Source organism: Erpetoichthys calabaricus, chromosome 6 (assembly GCF_900747795.2).
Source record: "Erpetoichthys calabaricus chromosome 6, fErpCal1.3, whole genome shotgun sequence".
Classification (NCBI taxonomy): domain Eukaryota; kingdom Metazoa; phylum Chordata; class Cladistia; order Polypteriformes; family Polypteridae; genus Erpetoichthys; species Erpetoichthys calabaricus.
This window is the reverse complement of record NC_041399.2, coordinates 149,167,020-149,193,619: the sequence shown is the minus strand read 5'-3', so window position 1 is coordinate 149,193,619 and position 26,600 is coordinate 149,167,020. Positions and strand designations below refer to the sequence as shown.

Here is a 26,600-nt window from a genome sequence, read left to right as displayed (position 1 = left end):
TGTTCTCAATTCTATTCTTGTAAAATTGATGTATTTGTATGGAATGTTGTGTGATTTCAATAAAATCAATAAAAAATTTAAAAAAAAAAAAATAGAAAGACAGTGGGCTTTTTAAGTAATCACAGGAAGTTGGGACGCCTGTGCAAATTGTTTGCTTCAACTTGTAAGGCTTAATTTACTTTAAAATATGAAAAAGTTTCTGTTTTAACAATGTGTTTACACAGATTACTGTAGAAACGGAACACACATGATATGCATGTGTTCCAAATAACAATCTATTATTTCCACTCTAAAACTCCAGCACTTCACTCCCAGATAATCAACCAAGGCATGAGCTGGGAGAACTTTGTGAACGTTCTGCGATGGTGGGAGGATGGAATAGCAGGCTGGTTGCTGCTTGTCTTAATCGGCACATTTACAGGACAAAAGACGCTGACGGAGAGGTGCAAATGGATTTAAGTTGGGCCGGATTTACGAGTTTTCTCGTAGGCTCCGGTAATTCTAGTGTTAAATATATGACTTTACTATTGCCATTTATGTCAAATCCCTTGTTATATTGCTTAGCATTAAGTACACTTTATTATAATCAAACATTTTTATTTTTTCTAATGGATTAGATTACACAACCTTGCCCCTCCATATCTGTCTGACCTCCTCCATGTAGCCATTCCCTCCCGTACCCTTATATCCTCTTCCTCCATCCACTTGACTGTCCCCTTCGTCCATCTTACCACTATGGGGAGCAGAGCATTCAGTTGCTCTGCTCCCCAGCTTTGGAAATCACTACCACCTGAGCTTAGAAATATTGAATCATTTTCACTTTTCAAATCTAAACTTAAAACTCATTTGTTTAAGACTGCTTTTTCTCTTTGATTACAATTGCTCTGTCTGATTTTAACTTTTGCATTTTAGTTATTGTTTATAATCTGTGTTTTGTCTATTGTTCGGTGTCCTTGAATGTTTAGAAAGGCGCCTACAAATAAATAAAATGTATTATTATTATTAAAATAATTTCATTAAAATTGTCTTGACACTGATATATATGATACAATCATTTGGCTCGCACAATTCATACAGCACTTTAAAGCAGTCAACACAATTTTAAAGTACTACAAAAATTAAGAAAAATGTAAAATCTTACAATCACCTGATAGTTTTAAAGGATAATTTAATATTTTTTTTAAGTCAAAGTTACTTCTTCACAATAATGATATATATTAAATTTGACGAATTGAGTTATAAAGTGAATCAAATTTTATTAATAATTAATCACTCTTACCTTTTATAATGGAGCTAATGGGTACCAGCCTGACCAAATACATCCAATTTTCAATACAAAAATGTTAACAAGTTTCGCTTCTTGAGATTACACACATCACAAAAGAGTGTATCCATGCTGTTTTAAAAAAATGTAAAAAAATTGTTGTGATAGTCAGCCATTTTAAAATGAGACTGGCTATGCACTTCACTTCGCTGCTTGTCTTCATCCATAACATCCTTTGGTCCCAGGGATGAAAATTCACCTCAAAGAGTCAGTGTCAGGCACCATTATTGACATAATTGAATGTTAATTCCCAGATATGAATTGATGTCTCTGTTCTGTAAACAGCTAGACAATAACAAGTGAAAAAAGTCACACTTACAGTCTCTTACTTTCTTTTACTATATTGAAGCCTATTTCATTATTTTGCAGAGATACTATAGTGACCTGACTTGTGAGAGATCAAGCAGGTGAGACTCTACAGGGGGAGTGCAGAGCCATGTATGCTGAAGTGGTTTTAAATGAGATATGCAGAACTGCATGAGAGGTTGAACCCAACCTAGAAAAGACAACGGTCAGTCTGGCATGAACTGTTAAAAGGACAGCAATCTCTAGAACAAGTGTCATATTTTCAGAGTAGCATCTGCCGAGGCCAAAAGCAGGGGTCAATAAGGGGACAATAGTCCTTTCTGGGACCATTAAATGGCTGCTTTTGTCTGTGTGCCACTTATTCTTCCATAGTACTTCGTGTTGTTACAATATTCCCTGCTGCCACTTAACTGATAAATGTATCCCTATCATAGCTTCATTCAAGTATTATTGAATGAATACATCCATCCATCCATCTTCCTTACCCACTTATCCAGGGCAGGGATGCAGAGCAAATGCAGCCTATTCAGGCAAACACTGACAGAGTGATAACAGCATCATGTTCTACATGGAGTTTGAACATTTTCCTTGTGTAGTTACAGACTGATTGGCATTAGTGAATTTCTGTGAGTTTAGTCATTCATTAATGTTGTCCTCATTTCTTTTATGACTATATCCTCAAAAGGAGGAACTCATCATGCATTAAAAGCTTTTGATAATTGGTTTGTGGTGCTTCAATCTGCTCTCACACACAATACGTCTATTTCATTTTCTGAGGAATTGTTTTATATTGTACATCAGGGCAAAGCTACACCCCATGACCCCCCATTCAGAAGACAGTCCCCCCTAAATGTTTTTGTTTTATTTATGTTAGTCATCAGTCATTTGAGCCACTCAGCCTCCAAGGTGAACCCGGACCTTAGATCGATTGTCAAGAAATCAAACCATACTAAACTATTTTCCCCCTGCAACTTGCCTCCAGTACACAAAAAGTTTTAGAATTTAAAAATAGCATGTGGCTTGCCCAACCAGTTGTTTCCAGGTAACCCCACTGTGCAATTTCTGGCTTTCACTGATATGAGTGCACAACGCACCACACCATATATGACTTGGCGGTGGCCTAGCTCTCTCAAAAATCTATAGCTTTTATTAAAAATGCAATGCAGTGGAATTATTCAGTTCAGATTTACTGTTATTTGTACTAAGTACAATGAAACACGTTTGTGCTCTTTTCACTACACCAACACTCTATGTTAATCTCTCTATGTAAAATGGCAACACAGAAGGCTGTAGGCAAAAAGCAGGCAGCATTTAGGAAAAAATAATCAAATGAGTGAGTCTAATCTGTCTGTTATTACAAGCCAAGGCAGAACATAACTACTGAAGAAACAGAATTGCAGATACAAATGTAAGATAACAAGCAGAAAATAGTTTGGTAAAAGGTGTCAAAACTCCAGCCAATAATGCCTGGTCTGAGAAGACAAGTGCGCAAGATACAAATCCTTACCTCAAAAAAATAGTGCCAAGAATCTATAATAATAAAAGGCAAAGCCCTCACTAACTGACTGACTGACTCATCACTAATTCTCCAACTTCCCGTGTAGGTGGAAGGCTGAAATTTGGCAGGCTCATTCCTTACAGCTTACTTACAAAAGTTAGGCAGGTTTCATTTCAAAGTTCAAAGCGTAAAGGTCATAACTGGAACCTATTTTTTGTCCATATACTGTAATGGACGGGGGCGGAGTCGCGTATCGCGTCATCATGCCTCCTATGTAATCACGTGAAACGCCTTGGGGCCGATCTGGAAGAAGGTAGCACAGCGCCTTGATTTAAACGATTCCATGTCTTGGTGGGTTTAATACTGTGTAAGCATACATATTAACACATGTGCAATTAAACGTGTGCATTCACGTTGTGATTTGTCAGGCTTAAAAGCTCGCCTTTTATTAAAAAAGTAAATGCAAACTGCTTTCATTCTGAAGGGCACAAACCACGTTGGATTTTGTAATGATAGTTGATTAGTAAGGTCTATTAAGGGATACTTACAGAATGATTAGTAATGCCTGTGAATGCCGATGCAAGTAGGAGAATGGGCGTGAACTAAAGAACGAGTAGTAACATGTACAGTAAATGTCTCTAAAGTCTGTCTATTAAAAAGTTTTTATATCTTTCAATCCTGTGTATTGATTAAACTACGAACCTAACAAGATCACTACATGGTGTAAGAAGTGGCGGATTGGAAGAGGAATGTGAAGAAGAGGTTCAGCTTTTGAACGAGTCTCGTGTCTGTGAGTAACCCGAAAACGTGGTCAGAAAGCGCTAAGACGTTCTAGCAAAAGAGAAAAAAAAATATGGAAGGATTACAGCCCCCACCAAATCTCCAGTTAAAGGGAAATGTAGCTGAAAATTGGAAAAGATTTAAACAGAGATTCGAGTTGTATCTTGCTGTGATTGAAGCAGATAGGAAAAGTGAAAAAATGAAAGCGTCTATGTTTCTACATGTAATTGGCGAAGAGGCGCTAGAGGTGTATAACAATTTTCAGTTTGAAGAAGATGGAGACAATATGAAATTGAACAAAATAGTTGAAAAATTCAAAGCGTATTGCAACCCAAAGCGCAATGTGACGTTTGAGCGTCACAACTTTTTTACATGTTTCCAGAAAAGCGCCGAAACAATAGACCAGTATGTGACGGAATTGCGTAATAGGAGCTGTTCTAAGAAGAAACTGTCGAGACATCAAAGGACCAATAACCTCTAATCAGAACAATAACACCAGCGAAACAAATATTAACGAGAAAACAAGTATAAATCAGGAAAGAACATCTCAACTGCAAACACAATTAACCAGAAGATCAAAACGTCAAGTAAAACCACCAGAACGACTCATTGAAACATGTTGACAATTAAAGGAACATTTTCAATTAAGAAGTGCTGAATTCCTTTAACAGTTGTGCTTTTTATACATAGTTTGAATGCTGGATGTATGCCTGAAATGTTCTGGATAGTTCAGTTGTTTGAAGTGATAAAGTTTATCGAAGTAGCATTTGAAATGTGTAACATTACTAAGCTTATAAGTACTGCCTTACTTCTCTTTAAGAAAGGAAGTTGTAATGATACTTGATTTAAACGATTCCATGTCTTGGTGGGTTTGCGTAGCTTATTGTCAATATCTTTACACCTGTTTTTAAGACTTATTGACTGAAACGGGCTTTCACGAAAAAAGTTAGGGCTTTGCTACAGGATACACCCACCACAAGTTAAGCAAGTAAAAATAAAAGTATATATTTCTGTTTTATTTAAACCTTTTAAGTTCGTATGCATAGCCCCATTTGGCTGTTTTAGTTTTTTTTTTCTTTCTTCAGTAATATTTAATCTCCTTAAAGAAAAAGGACATATGCATTTTACTTTTTTTGTATCTCTTTAGTAATATTTTAGTTTAAAAGGATAACCAGTATTTAAACCTTTTATGTTACTTTATAAATTTATTTTACACAATGTTGAAAAATTAATAAGAAAGCTACATATTTTGGCAGCTGCTGCTTTAATTTTCAATGAAATGAAAAAAACCTCTCCAAGAGAAAACCTCAATGAAGAAGAAACAGTTTGCACTATCTAAAAAGGAGAAACCCTCATTTATAAAGCTTTGCTGCAGATGACTTAACTGAAAATAAATGAATAGTTCCTATGTGTATAATACATATTTATCTATTTTACTTATGCCTTTATTCCAGCAACTTGCAACATCTGAGGTACAATTTGTTACATTACTTTTCTTTTTTGCAGCACAGGCAGGTGAAGTGACTTCCTCAGGGTCACACAGTGGTATCAGTACCAGGATTTGAACTGACAAGCTCCGGGTTTACTGAAATATTACTGAAGAAAGAAAAAAAAACGAAAACAGGCAAATGGGGCTATGCATACAAATGTCCATCCATCCATTATCCAACCCGCTATATCCTAAATACAGGAGCCAATCCCTGCCAACACAGGGCACAAGGCAGGAAACAAACCCCGGGCAAGGTGCCAGCCCACCGCAGGGCGCACACACCCACACACCAGGGACAATTTAGAATCGCCAATGCACCTAACCTGCATGTCTTTGGACTGTGGGAGGAAACCGGAGTACCCGGAGGAAACCCAGACAGACACGGGGAGAACATTCAAACTCCACGCAGGGAAGCGAACCCGAGTCTCCTAACTGGCACCTTTCACTGCGCCACCATGCCGCCCGCATACAAACTTAAAAGGTTTAAATAAAACAGAAATATATACCTTTATTTTTTACTTCCTTAACTTGTGGAGGGTGTATCCTGTAGCAAAGCCCTAAGTTTTTTCATGAAAGCTTCTTTCAGTCAATAAGCCTTAAAAATAGGTGTAAAGCTAAACTTGCAGCACCGCTATTCAATTACACTTGCCTAACGCCTCTCCTAAGGGGACATACTGTGGGATCTGGGCATCAGTCAAAGCACCAATCACAGGCCCGATTAAAAAGCGGGAAGCTGTGATTTGTCGTCTCCCTCCCATGTAACAATCACAGCCCGTGTTACAACGCACTATGTATGTATGTATATATGTATATATGAAGAGGATGGATGGATGGATGTATATGTGTGTGTTTATGTATGTGTGTATATGTATGTGTATATATATATATGTTGATATGTGTATATATTTATGTATATACAGTGGTGTGAAAAACTATTTGCCCCCTTCCTGATTTCTTATTCTTTTGCATGTTTGTCACACAAAATGTTTCTGATCATCAAACACATTTAACCATTAGTCAAATATAACACAAGTAAACACAAAATGCAGTTTTTAAATGATGGTGTTTATTATTTAGGGAGAAAAAAAATCCAAACCTACATGGCCCTGTGTGAAAAAGTAATTGCCCCCTTGTTAAAAAATAACCTAACTGTGGTGTATCACACCTGAGTTCAATTTCCGTAGCCACCCCCAGGCCTGATTACTGCCACACCTGTTTCAATCAAGAAATCACTTAAATAGGAGCTGCCTGACACAGAGAAGTAGACCAAAAGCACCTCAAAAGCTAGACATCATGCCAAGATCCAAAGAAATTCAGGAACAAATGAGAACAGAAGTAATTGAGATCTATCAGTCTGGTAAAGGTTATAAAGCCATTTCTAAAGCTTTGGGACTCCAGCGAACCACAGTGAGAGCCATTATCCACAAATGGCAAAAACATGGAACAGTGGTGAACCTTCCCAGGAGTGGCCGGCCGACCAAAATTACCCCAAGAGCGCAGAGACGACTCATCCGAGAGGTCACAAAAGACCCCAGGACAATGTCTAAAGAACTGCAGGCCTCACTTGCCTCAATTAAGGTCAGTGTTCACGACTCCACCATAAGAAAGAGACTGGGCAAAAACGGCCTGCATGGCAGATTTCCAAGACGCAAACCACTGTTAAGCAAAAAGAACATTAGGGCTCGTCTCAATTTTGCTAAGAAACATCTCAATGATTGCCAAGACTTTTGGGAAAATACCTTGTGGACTGATGAGTCAAAAGTTGAACTTTTTGGAAGGCAAATGTCCCGTTACATCTGGCATAAAAGGAACACAGCATTTCAGAAAAAGAACATCATACCAACAGTAAAATATGGTGGTGGTAGTGTGATGGTCTGGGGTTGTTTTGCTGCTTCAGGACCTGGAAGGCTTGCTGTGATAGATGGAACCATGAATTCTACGGTCTACCAAAAAATCCTGAAGGAGAATGTCCGGCCATCTGTTCGTCAACTCAAGCTGAAGCGATCTTGGGTGCTGCAACAGGACAATGACCCAAAACACACCAGCAAATCCACCTCTGAATGGCTGAAGAAACACAAAATGAAGACTTTGGAGTGGCCTAGTCAAAGTCCTGACCTGAATCCAATTGAGATGCTATGGCATGACCTTAAAAAGGCGGTTCATGCTAGAAAACCCTCAAATAAAGCTGAATTACAACAATTTTGCAAAGATGAGTGGGCCAAAATTCCTCCAGAGCGCTGTAAAAGACTCATTGCAAGTTATCGCAAACGCTTGATTGCAGTTATTGCTGCTAAGGGTGGCCCAACCAGTTATTAGGTTCAGGGGGCAATTACTTTTTCACACAGGGCCATGTAGGTTTGGATTTTTTTTTCTCCCTAAATAATAAAAACCACCATTTACAAACTGCATTTTGTGTTTACTTGTGTTATATTTGACTAATGGTTAAATGTGTTTGATGATCAGAAACATTTTGTGTGACAAACATGCAAAAGAATAAGAAATCAGGAAGGGGGCAAATAGTTTTTCACACCACTGTATATGTTGATATGTGTATGTATATATATATATATATATATATATATATATATATATATATATATATATATATATATATATATATATGTGTATATATATGTATATGTAGATATGTGTATATATGTATATGTATATATATGTTTACATAACCTCTTTAACACACTACTTCTCCGCTGCGCAGCACGGGTATTTTGCTAGTCTGTAATAAAATACATTATTTCCAGTTTCTTTGTTAGCCAACAGGGTGCTGGTGGAAATTGGGCTACTGTTGGCCGAAGAAGGAGTAGAAGGGGGGGAGACGTGTCTAAAGGAAAGGGCAGAGAAGGAAGGTAAAGATTGTGGAACTGAGGGTAGAAACTTTGAAGTGGATTCAAATTGTTCTATCATGGTGTGGACGAAGGAGAAATGGGCTAGGGGTTGGTTATTCTGGAGGAACAGTATGTCAAGAGTGTTTTGGAAGTGAAAAGAGTGTCAGACAGAGTAATGATTATGAATCTGGAAATTGGAGGTGTGATGATGAATGTTAGTGCATATGCCCCAAAAGTTGGGTGTGTGATGGATGAGAAAGAAGATTTCTGGAGTGAGTTGGATGAAGTGATAGACAGTGTACCCAAGGGACAGAAACTGGTGATTGGAGTGGATTTCAATGGACATTGGATGTTGGTGAAGAGACCAGAGGAGACAAGGAGATGATGGGTAGGTATGGTGTCAAAGAGAGAAATGAAGAAGGTCAGATGATAGTGGATTTTGCAAAAAGGATGGGCATGGCTGTAGTGAATAAGTATATTAAGAAGGGGAGGAACATAGTGTGATGTACAAGAGTGGAGGAAGATGCACACAGGTAGATTACATCCTATGCAGAAGAGTAAATCTGAAGGAGATTAAAGACTGCAAAGTGGTAGCAGGGGAAAGCGTAGTTAAGCAGCATGGGATGGTGGTCTGTAGGATGACACTGGAGATCAAGAAGGAGGAGAGTGAGGGCAGAGCCAAAGATCAAATGGTGGAAGTTGAAAAAGGGAGTCGGCAAGGTTGAGTTTAGGGAGGAGGTAAGACAGGCACTGGGTGGCAATGAAGAGTTACCGGACAGCTGGGCAACTACAGTAGAAGTAGTAAGGGTGGAAAAAAGGAAATCTGGTGGTGGAATGGGGAAGTACAGGAGAGTATACAGAGGAAGAGGATGGCGAAGAAGAAGTGGGATAGTCAGAGAGTACACAAGAATACAAGGAGATAAGGCGCAAGGTGAAGAGAGAGGTGGTGAAGGCTAATGAAAAGGTGAGTTGTTTGAGAGGTTGGACATTAAGGAGGGAGAAAAGGTCACGTACCGATTGGCTATACAGAGGAACCAAGCTGGGAAAGATGTGCAGAAGGTTAGGGTGATAAAGGATAAAGATGGAAACGTACTCACAAGCAAGGAGGGTGTGTTAAGATGATGGAAAGAGTACTTTGAGAGGCTGATGAATGAAGAGAATGAGAGAGAGAGAAGCTTGGATGATGTGGAGAAAGTGAATCAGGAAGTGCAACGGATTAGCAAGGAGGAAGTAAGGACTGATATGAAGAGGATGAAGAATGGAAAGGCCGTTGGTTAAGTTGACATAACTGTGGAAGCATGGAGGTGTTTAGGAGAGATGGCAGTGGAGATTTTAACCAGATTTTTTAATGGAATATTGGAAAGTGAGAGGATGCCTGAGTAGTACAGGAGAAGTGTACTGGTACCGATTTTTAAGAATAAGGGGGATGTGGACAGCTGTAGTAACTACAGGGGGATAACATTGATGAGCCACAGAATAAAGTTATGGGAAGGAGTAGTGGAAGCTAGGTTAAGAAGGGAGGTGATGATAAGTGAGCAGCAGCATGGTTTCATATCAAGGAAGAGCACAACAGATGCAATGTTTGCTCTAAGGGTATTGATGTAGAAGTATAGATAAGGCCAGAAGGAGTTGCATTGTGTCTTTGTGGACATGGAGAAAGCATATGACAGGGTGCCGAGAGGAGTTGTGGTATTGTATGAGGAAGTTGGGAGTGGCAGAGAAGTATGTAAGAGTTGTACAAGATATGTACGAGGGAAGTGTGACCGTGGTGAGGTCTGCGGTAGAAGTGACAGATGCATTCAGTGTGGAGGTGGAATTACATCAGGGATCGGGTCTGAGCCCTTTCTTATTTGAAATGGTGATGAACAGGTTGACAGATGAGATTAGACAGGAGTCCCCTTGGACTATGATGTTTGCTGATGACATTGTGATCTGTAGCGAGAGTAGGGAGCAGGTTTAGGAGACCCTGGAGAGGTGGAGATATGCTCTAGAGAGGAGAGGAATGAAGGTCAGTAGGAACAAGAGAGAAAATGTGTGTGAATGAGAGGAAGGTCAGTGGAATGGTGAGGATGCAGGGAGTAGAGTTGCTGAAGGTGGAGGAGTTTAAATACTTGGGATCAACAGTACAGAGTAATGGGGATTGTGGAAGAGAGGAGAAAAAGAGAGTGCAGGCAGGGTGGAATGGGTGGAGAAGAGTGTCAGGCGTAATCCATGATAGACAGTTATCAGAAAGAGTGAAAGGGAAGATCTGGCCAACTTTGTTATATGGGTTAGAGATGGTGGCACTGACCAGAAAGCAGGAGAGAGAGCTCTGAGATGGCAGAGTTAAAGATGGTAAGATTTGCATTGGGTGTAACAAGGACCGACAGGATTAGAAATCAGTACATTAGAGGGTTGGCTCAGGTTGGACGATTTGTAGACAAAGTCAGAAAGGCGAGATTGTGCTGGTATGGACATGTGCAGAGAAGAGATGCTGGGTATATCGGGAAAAGGATATTAAAGATACAGCTGCCAGGCAAGAGGAAAAGAGGGAGGTCTAAGAGAAGATTTATGGATGTGATGAGAGAGGACATGCAGGTGATGGGTGTGACAGAGCAAGATGTAGAGAACAGGAAGATATGGAAAAAGGTGATCCGCTGTGGTGACCCCTAACGGTAGGCAGCCGAAAGAATAAGAAAGGTATCTCAAATGTGTGATGAGTGGTCCATGGCTCACGGTGACTTTTTAAATAAATAATCAGGTAACATGAAGGCTCTGGATTGGGTACGGGTGTGCAAATGTACTTCACTCCAGGGCTGGTTGGGATGCCTGGCTGGGTGTGTGAATGCGAATGTCAGTCAGGTGCCTCATTATTATCTCATGTGGACAGTTTTACACCTGTGCCCAATTAAGGCAATATAAAAGGAACCTGCACAACAAAGAGGGGAGGAAGGAAAAAAATTGACAGAGAATGAGAGCAGAGGTAAAAGGATGGAAAGAAGGGCAGGAGCGAGTGAGAGAGCAAGGGTGAAAATGAGGAAGCAGGTAGACGGGACTGGAGCTCCAGGATGGAATGTGTGGCAAACACTCAAGAAGAGGCTGAGGGTTGATCCTGCTGAGCAGTCTGTGAGCAGGAGCAACCAACATACTCCAGAGGACTCCCCCGCAAGGCTGGAGAAGGCAGCTGGAGTCGAAGGAGTGGAAGTTTGGTGGCACCATGTCGCCCGTGGGATTGGCAGCAGGGACATGAGCAGGAACTGAGGATTGTCTGTCCCTGTTGTGTTATGTCTCTCCATGCTACGAGACCCAAATAGGGTAAGCCGGGGAGACGTCAGTTGTAAAGGGATGCACCGGGGCTTGTGCGGTTTTTAAGAATAGTTTCCTGCATGGATTTTAACCTCATTTTTATGAACTATTTACTGCATATTTTAACCTCAATGATCACTAAGGTTCAATGGATTGTTTATTTACTATGGATTGACTGCACTGCACACTTTTTTCTTTTGATTGTTTAATAAAACCACTTTGGCACCTTTCTGCACCAACCCCTTGCATTTATCGATGATCTGGGTTCAAGAGGCTCCTGGATGGAACAGGTAGTGTGGAGCCGACCTAGACCAGCACAAAATGCTGTAAGTCACCTTGGATAAAGGCGTCAGAGAAATAATAAGTAATAATAAAATGTGCTAACACAACACTGAAGAAGCATATTTGTAAATTTACTTGAGTAGCTTATGATCTGTTTTTTTACTTTTACTCAAGTAGCTTTCATTTACTTTGCAAATTATGATTGTAATGTACTAAACCATAATGTTTATTTTTCTAAAACTTCAAAATAACATACAGTATGTTTTTCTAATTAAATGTAATACTTCCAATGGAATATACAAAAAGTGGGAGTAAATACAAAAGTAAATAAACAATTTTAAGTATTACCTTGTGCATTTGAAGACAAAGTCAGAGAGGCGAGATTGCATTGGTATGGACATGTGCAGAGGAGAGATGCTGGGTATACTGGGAAAAGGATGTTAAAGACAGAGCTACCAGGCAAGAGGAAAAGAGGGAGGACTAAGAGAAGGTTTATGGATGTGGTGAGAGAGGACATGCAGGTGATTGGTGTGACAGAGCAAGATGTAGAGGACAGGAAGATATGGAACAAGATGATCTGCTGTGGCCACCACAAATGGAAGCAGCTGAAAGAAGAAGATGATTTCCAGTTTCTTTTGTTGTCACAAGCATGAATCAGAAATGAAGAAGGCATTTTTTCCTCGATCAAAAACTTTGCTACTTCAAATTGCACATATTCTGCAAGTTTTAAGGGTTTTGTTTACGATGGATCCACAGTATCAATTATCTCCATTATAAAAAATAAAAAAGAGCAGCCTAGTTATTTTTTATAACATATGCTTCACTTTAGAATACAGTTTCATGTGGCAATTAATATATATCTGATCGGTCAAGAAATAACTTGGACTTGAGAAATACCAAATTTATTCTTTAAGTCGGGTTTGGCTTCCAGACCATAATACTAAAGTCTTTCCAAATATTTCAGTTAGATTTAAATCTGTTTATGAATGACCATTATGGTGGAAGGTCGGAACGCCTCGATAATGGAAGGACCGGGGGAGAAAGCATGATCAGGGCATTATCTCCCCCAGAACACTGCAGGGCAGCTCCAATGGGTTGCTGTAGCACCACAGACTCCCACATGGCTTCATGGGAGTTGGAGTTTGGTACAGCTTGTTGGGTCCCGTGGGTGCAGCCAGGGTGTGCTGTAGGAAATGCAGAGCCCTTTATTGTAGCACTTTCGCCACACCCAGAAGTGCTGTCAGAAGACGACTACGGGACACATGGAGTACTTCCGGGTGCTCCACAAAAGAAGCCACCTCACTCCATTCAGGAACCACAAGTCGGGAGGAAGGGAAACAAAGCTTGCCAGGAGGAGTGGAGGTGGAAGGAACGAAGGAAGGAAGGAAGGAAAACAAGGAAAAAAAGAAAGTGCTGTCTATTGTCCCTTTTTGTGCTTGCAAACTGTACTGAACAGGTGGGAAATGAGGGAAAGTGCCTCCCACAAGAAAAAAAAATGTAAAAACGTGTGCACTGAACTTGTCTCCTGCATCTGTCTTGTGTCAGGTTGGGGAGCTGTGCACCCCCTGTAGGCCACACCATTCAAAGGCTCTTTCTCCTGAAGTCACTACTGCACTTGATTGGCTACAGTACAGTATATCAATCGAATAGATGTCTTGTTGGAATATGAGTTTAACGTTTTATGCACACTAAAAAAAGCTCTTCTCAATGATCTGTATTTCTTCTAATATCAAGAATATACTGTAGAATTACATAGGTATTAAATCTGCTAAGTCATAACTTAAGCAGTGTTAACACAAATTCTAATCCCTGAAACATACAAAAAAAAACTTGTAATCCCGGCCCACCTTAAATTCCTTTGCACCTTAGTGTCTTTTATGTTGTAAATGCTGCACAAGCATGCTATCCCCCCAACCCCCCAACTAAGCTCAAGTTAAAGAGCTCAAGTCTTGTTTATCTGGGTGTGAGGTGCCTGGAATTTTAGAAGGTAAATAATATAATCATCATTTGGAATACATACATTTCATGTATGTTCGATGTCTACAACGATACTTGGTGTAACTATAGGATGAAATGCAAGGCAGGAATTGTTGAACACATAACAAACAGAAACACTTCTCATATTTTAGTAATAATTGACAAAATGTAGACATGAAGAGTATAATGTGTGAAGACTTGAAGTCCAAAATATCAAATACATACTTTCACAACAGGTACAAGTATAACAAAACAAGTACGCTTTTATTCAAGAATATAACGATAGAAAAAGAAATCGGGTTAAGGTACGATGCTGACACGACCGCTTGGGTTGTGTAGCGGTTAAGAACTGCTGACTCGTAATCAAGAAGTTCCCAGTTCAATTCCGAGCTTGTCCATTTTGAGTAGTGAGCTGCTTTTATTGTTACTATTATAGTATAAAAACATACATTTGATTTGAGTCTGTAACAGCCGGTGTAAATTTATGGTACTTGTAAATGTTAGTGTTTTTCTTTTTTTTTTTTTTAAATTCAGATTTATTCTCTCAGTCAAGTTCACGCTCCCCCCCAATCTGACACTGCTGTTTTTAAACAAAGACGTGCTATCACAGAGGTGAACTCAGATGAGGATGAGGGTTCTATATCGGAGAAATAGAACAGAAGCCCTCTCTGCAAGAAACGTCCACTTACACATAAGAACAATGCGTAAGGCGAAAGGCGAAAGATGGCACCATTTGGATGCAGCAACAGGTCGGGCGTTGTCCTGACAGTCAATCTGCCCCATGCATGTGCAGGCCCGCCGCAGAGAAGCAGACAGCTGGGAGAAGCTGAAAGGAGTGTGTGGCTGACACCTGAGGAGGCAGTTGGAAGTGGTCACTCCAGCTGAGTGATTTCAAGGAGCTGGAGTGACTAAGAAGGTTGACGGCTCGCCACGTAAGGCAGCAGGAGTTGGGGAGGCTTGGTAGGTTGAACCCCAGCATAAGCACCCTGGCCATTGGGGGAACCCGAGTCTCTGTCCACCGAGGGAACGGTACATAGCCAGGGGAAGGAAGGCAACCAGACCAGTAGAAGGTCAGCTGCACCTGTTGATAGGGTGACTCCTCTGTGGCAAGGCCCATATGGGAGAAGCAGAGAAGCCGCCAGTTAAAAGGAGAAGGCTCCAGGTGTTTAAAAAAGGGACTGCTTCCAGCCTGTTGATTTTAACCTTGTTTTAATGGAAATATTTATTGATTTTAACCTCCACTTTTCACCTTTTTTTATGGATTATTTATTTATTGAAAACATTTTAATGCACAGCACTATTTGGACACTTTTGTTTTGGTTTTTGTTTTAATAAAAGCACTTAACACCTTTCCACCATCCCATTGCTTAGCCTGTTTTGTCCCCATTTACCAAGCTCATTCGGTTACATTATTGACAGCGTCAGTTTCAAAAGGCTACCAAACTGGAAGAGGGAGTATGGAGCAGGACCCACACATTCACAATGTGAACAATGCTGGCTTTCTTCGAATTTTCAGATTGACCTCATAAGACTATTGAATGGATCCAAGGTTTGGCTTGTCATAGCAAAGCGATGCAGTCTAATCACATCAACAAAAATTAAAAAAATATCATTCCATCTTGACAAGACATACAACAGAATTATATGCTAGTTTAAGTCTACAACTAACTTTGAACAAAAACGATACTCAATAGTTAAAGCAAAAAAGTCAAGACTTCAAAAATATGAATTCAATAAAAATATTTAATTCACTAAATTGCAGACAACAAGTATATTCTGGATGGAAACATTATAATGTTTAAAGCATTGCATTGCAATTGCTTAATGAAGTCAAAGACAGTCATCTATTTCCAGAATCTTCTTTTTCTATAATTACTTCATGTGAAGCTTCAGTCTACATAGTCATCAAAAGACACAAGCCAGGAATCAGCCTTATACGTAATGGCAATACAACACTGCAAAGCATAAAAACTCATACTCCCTTAAACCAGTCCAGCTGAACCAAATTGTTTATCTCTCTGATGTTGGGTGGGAAAAATGGGACACCCAAAGAAAGCTTCTGCGAGCAAAGAAATATTCTGCAAGCAAAAGTGCAAACTTATAACTACATGATCGGCCACCAAAAGAGGAAAGTATATCTCGTATTCCTACTTTGTGTACCGATAACTAAAAATTGCATCAAACCTATTGCAAGTTCAGTGGCTCATTAATCAATGAAAAACTGGTATCAAGTGGTGACAAAATGTGAAGGAGGATGTGCTATAATCAATTACATCATTATAAGCCAAACATATATTTCCCCTCCTTAAAATACTCCTTGTTCAATACATGGCACATATTGACATGAACACCTTCAGGGATTTGTGTATTATATATCTGTACATTTTGAACAATTGCAGTATATTGTAAATATGTCATAAAATAATTCATCCATTACATGCAAGTTACAAATTTTGCTAAAGGCAACATCATAGGTCACTTTCCTTCTCCATTATCTTGTTGAAAAGCTTTCTTGCAAAATATGAAAACTAAAGAGGAAAGAATTTCCAAACCAAAGCAGCACTTTTATAAAAAAAAATACATTCCTGCGCAGAATGCAGATGCAGAGATAGTTTCAGGTAACAAAAGAATATCTGCAATTGACAAAATACATTCTTCCTCAGATAAAAACTTGATATTGTCTAATCAAAATCTAACGGAGACTAGATCCTGCCTGTGAGAGATTTTGATATGCGCTCACACCTTTGAACTACATGTTCTGGTTATGTTTTTTTTTTTACTCTGTTGCTCACTTTCCAAGCAGTGTTGTTTTCATGATGTGTCAGGTGCTGTGCACACCCACATTGCCACTTAAGAGGTTTTTTTTTGTGCCATGTAGCTACCATTTTCAATTGTGTGTTGTCATGTGATTTCTCAACATTTAATATGGCAGACTCTTAATGAAATAGTGTCATGAAAGAATGCCCTGAAAAAAACAGCAACCATAGACAATGGACAATGATAATGGGAAATTATAAGCAACTGATACATTGTCAGTACCCTTGCTATTAGTCAGTCAGTATGAAGAAAACAGCTTGCATTGAATGTGATTTTGTGGTGTACTTTGTATAAAGTGAGCTGACTGATATCTGGCAAGCTGAATCTCAAAAAAGACACCATGCAAAAGTAATTGTCGTGCCTGGGACAACACCATGTACTTTATTGAACAAGCAAGGACAACTACTTTGGTGGCTGCCTTATTTGCTGATAATTGAAGCAGTCTATCTAAAAAAAATGACAAGTCCACTCAGTATCCTCTGAAGTCATATCCTTTCTCTGTTGTGAAGTTGGGGTAGGTTGTGTGTGTGTGGTGGGGAGGGGGTTATCTGTCACAAACAGTGCAAGATTAGGATGTGAGCACCTCCTGAATAATACAGTTAATTGTAATTCCCCAACCTCTATTAGCCCTACTTAACCAGACAGAGCATTACTGCTTACTAAACATTCTATCATATTAGCCTTCACAACTCCACTATCTTCATTATGCTCAGTTGGAGGAGTTTTAATCCAGCTTGTAACACTAAAAATAGGAAAATGAGTCCTGTATTACTTAAAATAAATAAATTAACAATATGAGGAACAACTAATTAATATTTCAGCACAGGGTAGTCCTTGGATAACACAGTCTCCAGCTAGGGTGCTTCATAAATAATAAAAGTGATCAACACCATTCTTAATTGGGGAAATCTTTCTTGGCACATTTTATCTTTATTTATTTATTTTTTGTGTTCTTTAAAATACTAAATGACTACATACAGTAAAAGTAAACTTTGTCCTTAGTGGGGAAGGAGAATCTGAAATGGATGGATGGATGAAGCTATGCAATATGTAACCGTAAGTAGTTTATTTAGCTATAATGCTACCATTTTAATGATAATTTGAAATCCAACTGAAAAGTGCACAAGCTGCACATATACAGCATTAAGCAATGCACCTCTCTAGCATGTAAAAAAATAAATAAATAAATAAAAATTTAAAAGAAAATCAAATAAAAAAAACAGAGATACCTCCAATTTAACATAAACACTGCATATCAGTTTCAACATTAACACAAAGAACATCTGAAAGATTCCGCATAAAATAACCAATAAAAGTTATGTTCAAAGGTAACGAATAAAAACATGCCTTATCATGAACAGTCATGCAGCTGGCTGCATCTTTCTGGAGTATCTCTGAGACTCCATTGGCCAAACGCTCATATTTCAGCTTGGGCTCCTCCTCACTCTCATCTTCCTAAAAAAGTTAAAATAAAAAGTAAAATCAAGCATTACTTTGACTTGTAAACACACAGTATGTCTTAAATGTTCAAAATGTTTAAAGTAAAGTGTTTAAAGATGTGAAAAAATAAAAGACATTAAAAGGGCTTTTACGTCACTCATTCAGTTTGTTTCCGTACCTTTACCTTGATTATGAAAACAAAACTAAACATATTAATTATTTGTATTCACAAAAAGGTAGGAAACCATATATTACAATTTATTACACTCTTAGTGTTATCAAATAACAATAAGCCTTAATATTTTTATGAGAATGCTTATTTCAGCTCTTGATGATGTATCTAGGCCTTAAATTTCAATTTACATTTATTTTCTATACACAGCACTTTAGTGATTACCGGACTCGACTGCTGTAGCAAGTTTAAAGGTAAAATATAAACTGCAAATTTTACAAAACACATGTTCTGAATACATAAAATGCAGGAAAAACAAATTAATGTCAAACTGATTAGCATAAATGAATGACAATAATATATGTCCATTGATAATATTATTGTTGAGATATGGCCAGTTGACAATGGCAGAAACAAAGACAAATATTCCAGTTCACAGTATCCCCAGATAAAATAAATCTCTGTGAGGTCCAAAGTCTGTTATAAAGCAAACTTAAGGCTTGTCACATTACTGTATATACCATTATTCTCTCCTAGCCACAAATTCTATTCCATTTCATAAAGCAAGATAATAATATAACACAAGAGAGTATGAGTACTCCCGCAATACTGTGCTCCCACCAACATTCTAATCTATGCCATATCATCCTGAGGCACTGATGAATCTAAGTCAGTGGGCATCACTGCAGTTGGGTATTCAACTTCACCAAATTCGGTTTCTTTTCCTGTTTCCTTTAATATTCCAGGATTGACAGTTGCCAGTAATTACCTTCACTAATATTTCCGTATACTATCCTCATCACAAGCTGATTTCATGGTAATGATCTTGTTTATCATTCAGATTCAATCTGTTATTCACACTAGTCAATGTTTTCAGTAATCTGTTAACATAACATAATCATCCTTCAGTAACTGAAATTATATCATTTCTGTCCAAAGCAGCATTTTTAGTGTATATATGTGAAGGTAGCTACACATATTTTTTCATTATCAAATTCATTTACAAAGGTGTAGATTCACCATAGGAGTCCCACTCCAGGTCAGTTTCCTGTCTTCCACCCAGTATCACCAGGACAGATTACCAAGTTATTCAACTCTGTATTAGAATAACAAAGATGAGGAAAATGAATGAATAAATCAAACACTTTACATAAAATTAAAATAACCCAAGGTTTTGTTTTCTGCACACTTTGTGTTTTATCCATTCAAATTTTATATTTAAATTTACCATTTTTGCCCATTAATCTTCACTCAATAATCCATAATGATCAAGTGAAACTATGTTTTTAGAAAGGTTTGGAAATGTATTAAAATGAAAAAACTCTCATTTATACAGCGATACCTTGAGATACGAGTTTAATTCGTTCCGTGACCGAGCTCGTAAGTCAAAATGCTTGCATCTCAAATTAATTTTCCCCATTGAAATTAATTGAAATGAGATTAATTCGTGCCAGCCCCCAAAAAACCACCCCAATTTTTTGTTAAATGTTTTCAACATAAGAAAAATGTATTTATAATGAACAAATATTGTATACAAACAAAATAAAACCTAATACATAAAAGAGAATCTAAAGAAATAAACAGACGTTGGCAAAGCCGGTTAGCGTATTGTAATGTTTTTTTCTTTCACTTGACTTTTGCTTAAGTTAATTTTCTTCTTCAGTAGTTTTTTTCTTTTTTGCCACGCTTTCATCACTTTCATTCGCAGGGCGTTTCAATAGAAACCTGCCCAAGGAGCTTTGTTTAGTCCTCCCCTTTAGAATGTTCCTGAAATGAGTTAGGCAAGTGTTATTAAATAGCGCGGCTGCACGTTCAGTTTCTTTTCAGTAAAATCAGGCGTTAGGCAAGTGTTATTAAATAGCGCGGCTGCACGTTCAGTTTCTTTTCAGTAAAATCAGGCGTTAGGCAAGTGTCATTAAATAGCGCGGCTGCATGTTCAGTTTCTTTTCAGTAAAGTCAGGCGTTAGGCAAGTGTCATTAAATAGCGCGGCTGCATGTTCAGTTTCTTTTCAGTAAAGTCAGGCATTAGGCAAGTGTCATTAAATAGCGCGGCTGCACGTTCAGTTTCTTTTCAATAAAGTCAGGCATTAGGCAAGTGACATTAAATAGAGTGGCTGCACGTTCAGTTTCTTTTCAGTAAAGTCAGGCATTAGGCAAGTGACATTAAATAGCGCCACTGTATGATCAGTTGTAATTTGTTCTGGGCGTTTCTTTTCTTTAAAGTTCGAAACTTTTTCCCACATTGCAAACACTTCCTTTATCTCACTTTAAGAGATAACCTCCTCCGCGATACCGATCTCCTGCAGAACCTCTGTATGTTGCTGCGTATGTAGTTCCGTCAACTCCTCTGTCGTCAGTTCCTCAGAATGTGCGGGGACAAGCTCTTTGATGGCTCGTATTTCGAATTTTGGCTCGTAACTCAAGACAAAAAATCGACCTAGTGATGACTCGTATCTCAAAAAACTCATATATTGGGGCACTCATATCTCAAGGTATCACTGTATATGTATTCGAACCCTTTCATTCAGGACATTGTTGCAGCCCCTTTGGCAATAATTGCAGTTTTGTCATGTACATCATTTTTTGCCTACACACATTCTGTTTTTCATTTAGCACTAGAAGTTTTCACAAGTTTGATATGCAATTTCCCTAAGCACACCAACAGTGGAGCATTTGTCAGCCTTGCTTTGTTGCCAACTTCACATACAACCTGATTTGAATGATTCCCTTAGGTAATCTGGAAATGAAAGTGGATTTCATCATGGATTGCACTTAATTTCAAAATGTTTCCAACAGACAACAAATGTCAAATTCTTGCCTATTTTCTACTCACAGGCTAATCTCAGGTATCCCTGAAGATATACATCTCTGTGGCTACTTTGTTGTATAGATTAATACATTTTTTGTTGCTGGTGTCTCTCACAACCATTTTCACTGTACAGTTATTCAAATGTGAAGTTGACTAACAAAATTTGACTAAATTTGCACAACAAAATTATAGTTAAATGGTCAAAGAATGCAATGACAAACAAATGTATGATTTAGCAAAAAATCAAGGAAATAACTACAAAATGTATTCAAAAAATATTTTAATATCTCCCACTTGGGCACAGTTTCCCAATACAACACCACTGATTAATAATAATAATAAGAGAGATAGGATAGGCAATGATTATACACTTGCCAAAAATATTTCCTCCATTATATGAATTTTCCATTTTAGTCTAAATGCCACTGAACGGTCTTACAGGTGTTTATTATAGTGTAAAGCTAAGACTTTAAATTTGAACATGATCTTCAAATTTGTTGCCAGACAACACAGTTGCTAGATATTTGACTCAATGTGGCAGGCACAGATATGAAAACAGAACATAAACAGCAGCATAATATAAAATATATGATATCATAACAACTTCACATACAAGAGTGGCAAACAACACTACTGTATAGTGCACAAACACACAATAAATAAGAAAACAATACGAAAATATATGCAAATTTATACCAGCTATAGATGTCTTTAAAGGTAAATATAATTTTTAATTTGGATGGAGATGTTATGATTAGGATATAAAAACTGCACTTACATGGCTATATCTTCTTCTTCTTTCAGCTGCTCCCATTAGGGGCTGCCACAGTGAATCATCTTTTTCCATATCTTTCTGTCCACTACATCTTATTCGGTTACACCCATCACCTGCATGTCCTCTCTTACCACATCAATATAACTCCTCTTGGGCCTTCTTCTTTTCCTCTTACCTGGCAGCTGTATCTTTAACATCCTTTTCCCAACATACACAGCATCTCTCCTCTGCACATGTCCAAACCAATGCAATCTCGCCTCTCTGAATTTGTCTCCCAACCTTCCAACCTGAGCTGACCTTCTAATGTACTCATTTCTAATCCTATCCATCCATGCCATACCCAGTGCAAATCTTAGCATCTTTAACTCTGCTACCTCTAGCTCTGTCTCCTGTTTTTTGATCAGTACCACTGTCTGCAATGTATATAACAGAGCTGGTCTCACTTCCATCCTGTAGACCTTCTCTTTCATTCTTGATGGCTATATTACATAGGTTATACATATATATATATATATATATATACACACACAGTACTGTGCAAAAGTTTTAGGCAGGTGTAAAAAAATGCTGTAAACAAAGAATGCTTTCAGAAATATAAATAATGATTTTTGCAATGAATGCAAAGTGAGCGAACAAAAGAAAAATCTAAATCGAATCAATATTTGGTGTTACTACCTTTTGCCTTCAAACCAGCATCAATTCTTATTGGTACACTTGCACAAAGTCAGGGATTTTGTAGGATTATATAGTCAGGTGTATGATCAACCAATTATACCAAACAGGTGCTAATGATCATCAATGTCACATGTTGGTTGAAACACAGTCACAGTCATTAACTGAAACAGAAACAGCCGTGTAGGAGGCTTAAAACTAGGTGAGGAACAGCCAAACTCTGCTACCAAGGTGAGGTTGTGGAAGACAGTTTCATGTCATGGCAAGATTGAGCACAGCAACAAGACACAATGTAGTTATACTTCAACAGCAAGGTCTCTCCCAGACAAAGATTTCAAAGCAGACTGGGATTTCAAGATGAGCTGTTCAAGCTTTTTTGAAGAAGCACAAAGAAACGGGCAACGTTGAGGATCGTAGACGCAGTGGTTGGCCAAGGAAACTTAGTGCAGCAGATGAAAGACACATCAAGCTTATTACCCTTCGAAATCGGAAGATGTCCAGCAGTGCCATCAGCTCAGAACTGGCAGAAACCAGTGGGACCCAGGTATATCCATCTACTTTCCGGAGAAGTCTGGCCAGAAGTGGTCTTCATGGAAGAGTTGCAGCCAAAAAGCCATACCTCCGACGTGGAAACAAGGCCAAGCAACTCAAGTATGCACAGAAACATAGGAACTGGGGTGCAGAAAAATGGCAGCAGGTGCTCTGGACTGATGAGTCAAAATTTGAAATATATGGCTGTAGCAGAAGGCAGTTTAGTTCGTCGAAGGGCTGGAGAGCGGTACAATAATGAGTGTCTGCAGGCAACAGTGAAGCATGGTGGAGGTTCCTTAAACGTTTGGGGCTGCATTTCTGCAAATGGAGTTGGAGATTTGGTCAGGATTAATGGTGTTCTCAATGTTGAGAAATACAGGCAGATACTTATCCATCATGCATACCATCAGGGAGGCATATGATTTGCCCCAAATTTATTCTGCAGCAGGACAACGACCCCAAACATACAGCCAAAGTCACTAAGAACTATCTTCAGCATAAAGAAGAACAAGAAGTCCTGGAAGTGATGGTATGGCCCCCACAGAGCCATGATCTCAACATCATCGAATGTGTCTGGGATTACACGAAGAGACAGAAGGATGCGAGGAAGCCTACATCCACAGAAGATCTGTGGTTAGTTCTCCAAGATGTTTGGAACGACCAACCAGCCGAGTTCTTTCAAAAACTGTGTGCAAGTGTACCTAGAAGAATTGATGCTGTTTTGAAGGCAAAGGGTGGTCACACTAAATATTGATTTGATTTAGATTTCTCTTTTGATCATTCACTGCATTTTGTTGATTGACGAAAATAAATGATTAACACTTCCATTTTTGAAAGCATTCTTTGTTTACAGCATTTTTTTTTTACACCTGCCTAAAACTTTTGCACAGTACTATATATACAGTGCATCCGGAAAGTATTCACAGCGCATCACTTTGTCCACATTTTGTTATGTTACAGCCTTATTCCAAAATGGATTAAATTCATTTTTTTCCTCAGAATTCTACACACAACACCCCATAATGACAACATGAAAAAAAGTTTACTTGAGGTTTTTGCAAATTTATTTAAAAAGTAAAAGTAAAAAAAATTGAGAACATGTACATAAGTATTCACAGCCTTTGCCGTGAAGCTCAAAATTGAGCTCAGGTGCACCCTGTTTCCCCTGATCATCCTTGAGATGTTTCTGCAGATTAATTGGAGTCCACCTCTGGTAAATTCAGTTGACTGGACATGATTTGGAAATGCACACACCTGTCTATATTAGGTCCCACAGTTGACAGTTCATGTCAGAGCACAAACCAAGCATGAAGTCAAAGGAATTGTCTGTAGACCTCCGAGACAGGATTGTCTCGAGGCACAAATCTGGGGAAGGTTACAGAAAAATTTCTGCTGCTTTGAAGGTCCCAATGAGCACAGTGGCCTCCATCATCCGAAAGTGGAAGAAGTTCGAAACCACCAGGACTCTTCCTAGAGCTGGCCGGCCATCTAAACTGAGCGATCGGGGGAGAAGGGCCTTAGTCAGGGAGGTGACCAAGAACCCGATGGTCACTCTGTCAGAGCTCCAGAGGTCCTCTGTGGAGAGAGGAGAACCTTCCAGAAGGACAACCATCTCTGCAGCAATCCACCAATCAGGCCTGTATGGTAGAGTGGCCAGACGGAAGCCACTCCTTAGCAAAATGCACATGGCAGCCCGCCTGGAGTTTGCCAAAAGGCACCTGAAGGACTCTCAGACCATGAAAAAGAAAATTCTCTGGCCTGATGAGACAAAGATTGAACTCTTTGGTGTGAATGCCAGGTGTCACGTTTGGAGGAAACCAGGCACCGCTCATCACCAGGCCAATACCATCCCTACAGTGAAGAATGGTGGTGGCAGCATCATGCTGTGGGGATGTTTTTCAGTGGCAGGAACTGGGAGACTAGTCAGGATAAAGGGAAAGATGACTGCAGCAATGTACAGAGACATCCTGGATGAAAACCTGCTCCAGAGCGCTCTTGACCTCAGACTGGGGCGACGGTTCATCTTTCAGCAGGACAACGACCCTAAGCACACAGCCAAGTTATCAAAGGAGTGGCTTCAGGACAATTCTGTGAATGTCCTTGAGTGGCCCAGCCAGAGCCCAGACTTGAATCCGATTGAACATCTCTGGAGAGATCTTAAAATGGCTGTGCACCAACACTTCCCATCCGACCTGATGGAGCTTGAGAGATGCTGCAAAGAGGAATGGGCGAAACTGGCCAAGAATAGGTGTGCCAAGCTTGTGGCATCATATTCAAAAAGACTTGAGGCTGTAATTGCTGCCAAAGGTGCATCGACAAAGTATTGAGCAAAGGCTGTGAATACTTATGTACATGTGATTTCTCAGTTTTTTTAATAAATTTGCAAAAACCTCAAGTAAACTTTTTTCAAGTTGTCATTATGGAGTGTTGTGTGTAGAATTCTGAGGAAAAAAATGAATTTAATCCATTTTGGAATAAGGCTGTAACATAACAAAATGTGGAAAAAGTGATGCGCTGTGAATACTTTCCGGAGGCACTATATATATATATATATATATATATATATATATATATATATATATACATACATATACAGTGGTGTGAAAAACTATTTGCCCCCTTCCTGATTTCTTATTCTTTTGCATGTTTGTCACACAAAATGTTTCTGATCATCAAACACATTTAACCATTAGTCAAATATAACACAAGTAAACACAAAATGCAGTTTTTAAATGATGGTTTTTATTATTTAGGGAGAAAAAAAAATCCAAACCTACATGGCCCTGTGTGAAAAAGTAATTGCCCCCTTGTTAAAAAATAACCTAACTGTGGTGTATCACACCTGAGTTCAATTTCCGTAGCCACCCCCAGGCCTGATCACTGCCACACCTGTTTCAATCAAGAAATCACTTAAATAGGAGCTGCCTGACACAGAGAAGTAGACCAAAAGCACCTCAAAAGCTAGACATCATGCCAAGATCCAAAGAAATTCAGGAACAAATGAGAACAGAAGTAATTGAGATCTGTCAGTCTGGTAAAGGTTATAAAGCCATTTCTAAAGCTTTGGGACTCCAGCGAACCACAGTGAGAGCCATTATCCACAAATGGCAAAAACATGGAACAGTGGTGAACCTTCCCAGGAGTGGCCGGCCGACCAAAATTGCCCCAAGAGCGCAGAGACGACTCATCCGAGAGGTCACAAAAGACCCCAGGACAACGTCTAAAGAACTGCAGGCCTCACTTGCCTCAATTAAGGTCAGTGTTCACGACTCCACCATAAGAAAGAGACTGGGCAAAAACGGCCTGCATGGCAGATTTCCAAGACGCAAACCACTGTTAAGCAAAAAGAACATTAGGGCTCGTCTCAATTTTGCTAAGAAACATCTCAATGATTGCCAAGACTTTTGGGAAAATACCTTGTGGACTGATGAGACAAAAGTTGAACTTTTTGGAAGGCAAATGTCCCGTTACATCTGGCGTAAAAGGAACACAGCATTTCAGAAAAAGAACATCATACCAACAGTAAAATATGGTGGTGGTAGTGTGATGGTCTGGGGTTGTTTTGCTGCTTCAGGACCTGGAAGGCTTGCTGTGATAGAT

At 39.0% G+C, this 26,600-nt stretch overlaps 1 protein-coding gene across 1 annotated transcript in view; it reads right to left on the bottom strand.

The window, feature by feature from the left end:
* vps41 (VPS41 subunit of HOPS complex) overlaps positions 1 to 26,600 on the bottom strand; it is a 198,518-nt gene that overhangs the window by 163,921 nt on the left and 7,997 nt on the right. Inside the window, exon 3 of the mRNA XM_028803981.2 lies at positions 17,949 to 18,056. Within this exon, the coding sequence (XP_028659814.1) occupies positions 17,949 to 18,056 (108 nt within the window). The remainder of the gene's footprint in view (positions 1 to 17,948; positions 18,057 to 26,600) is intronic.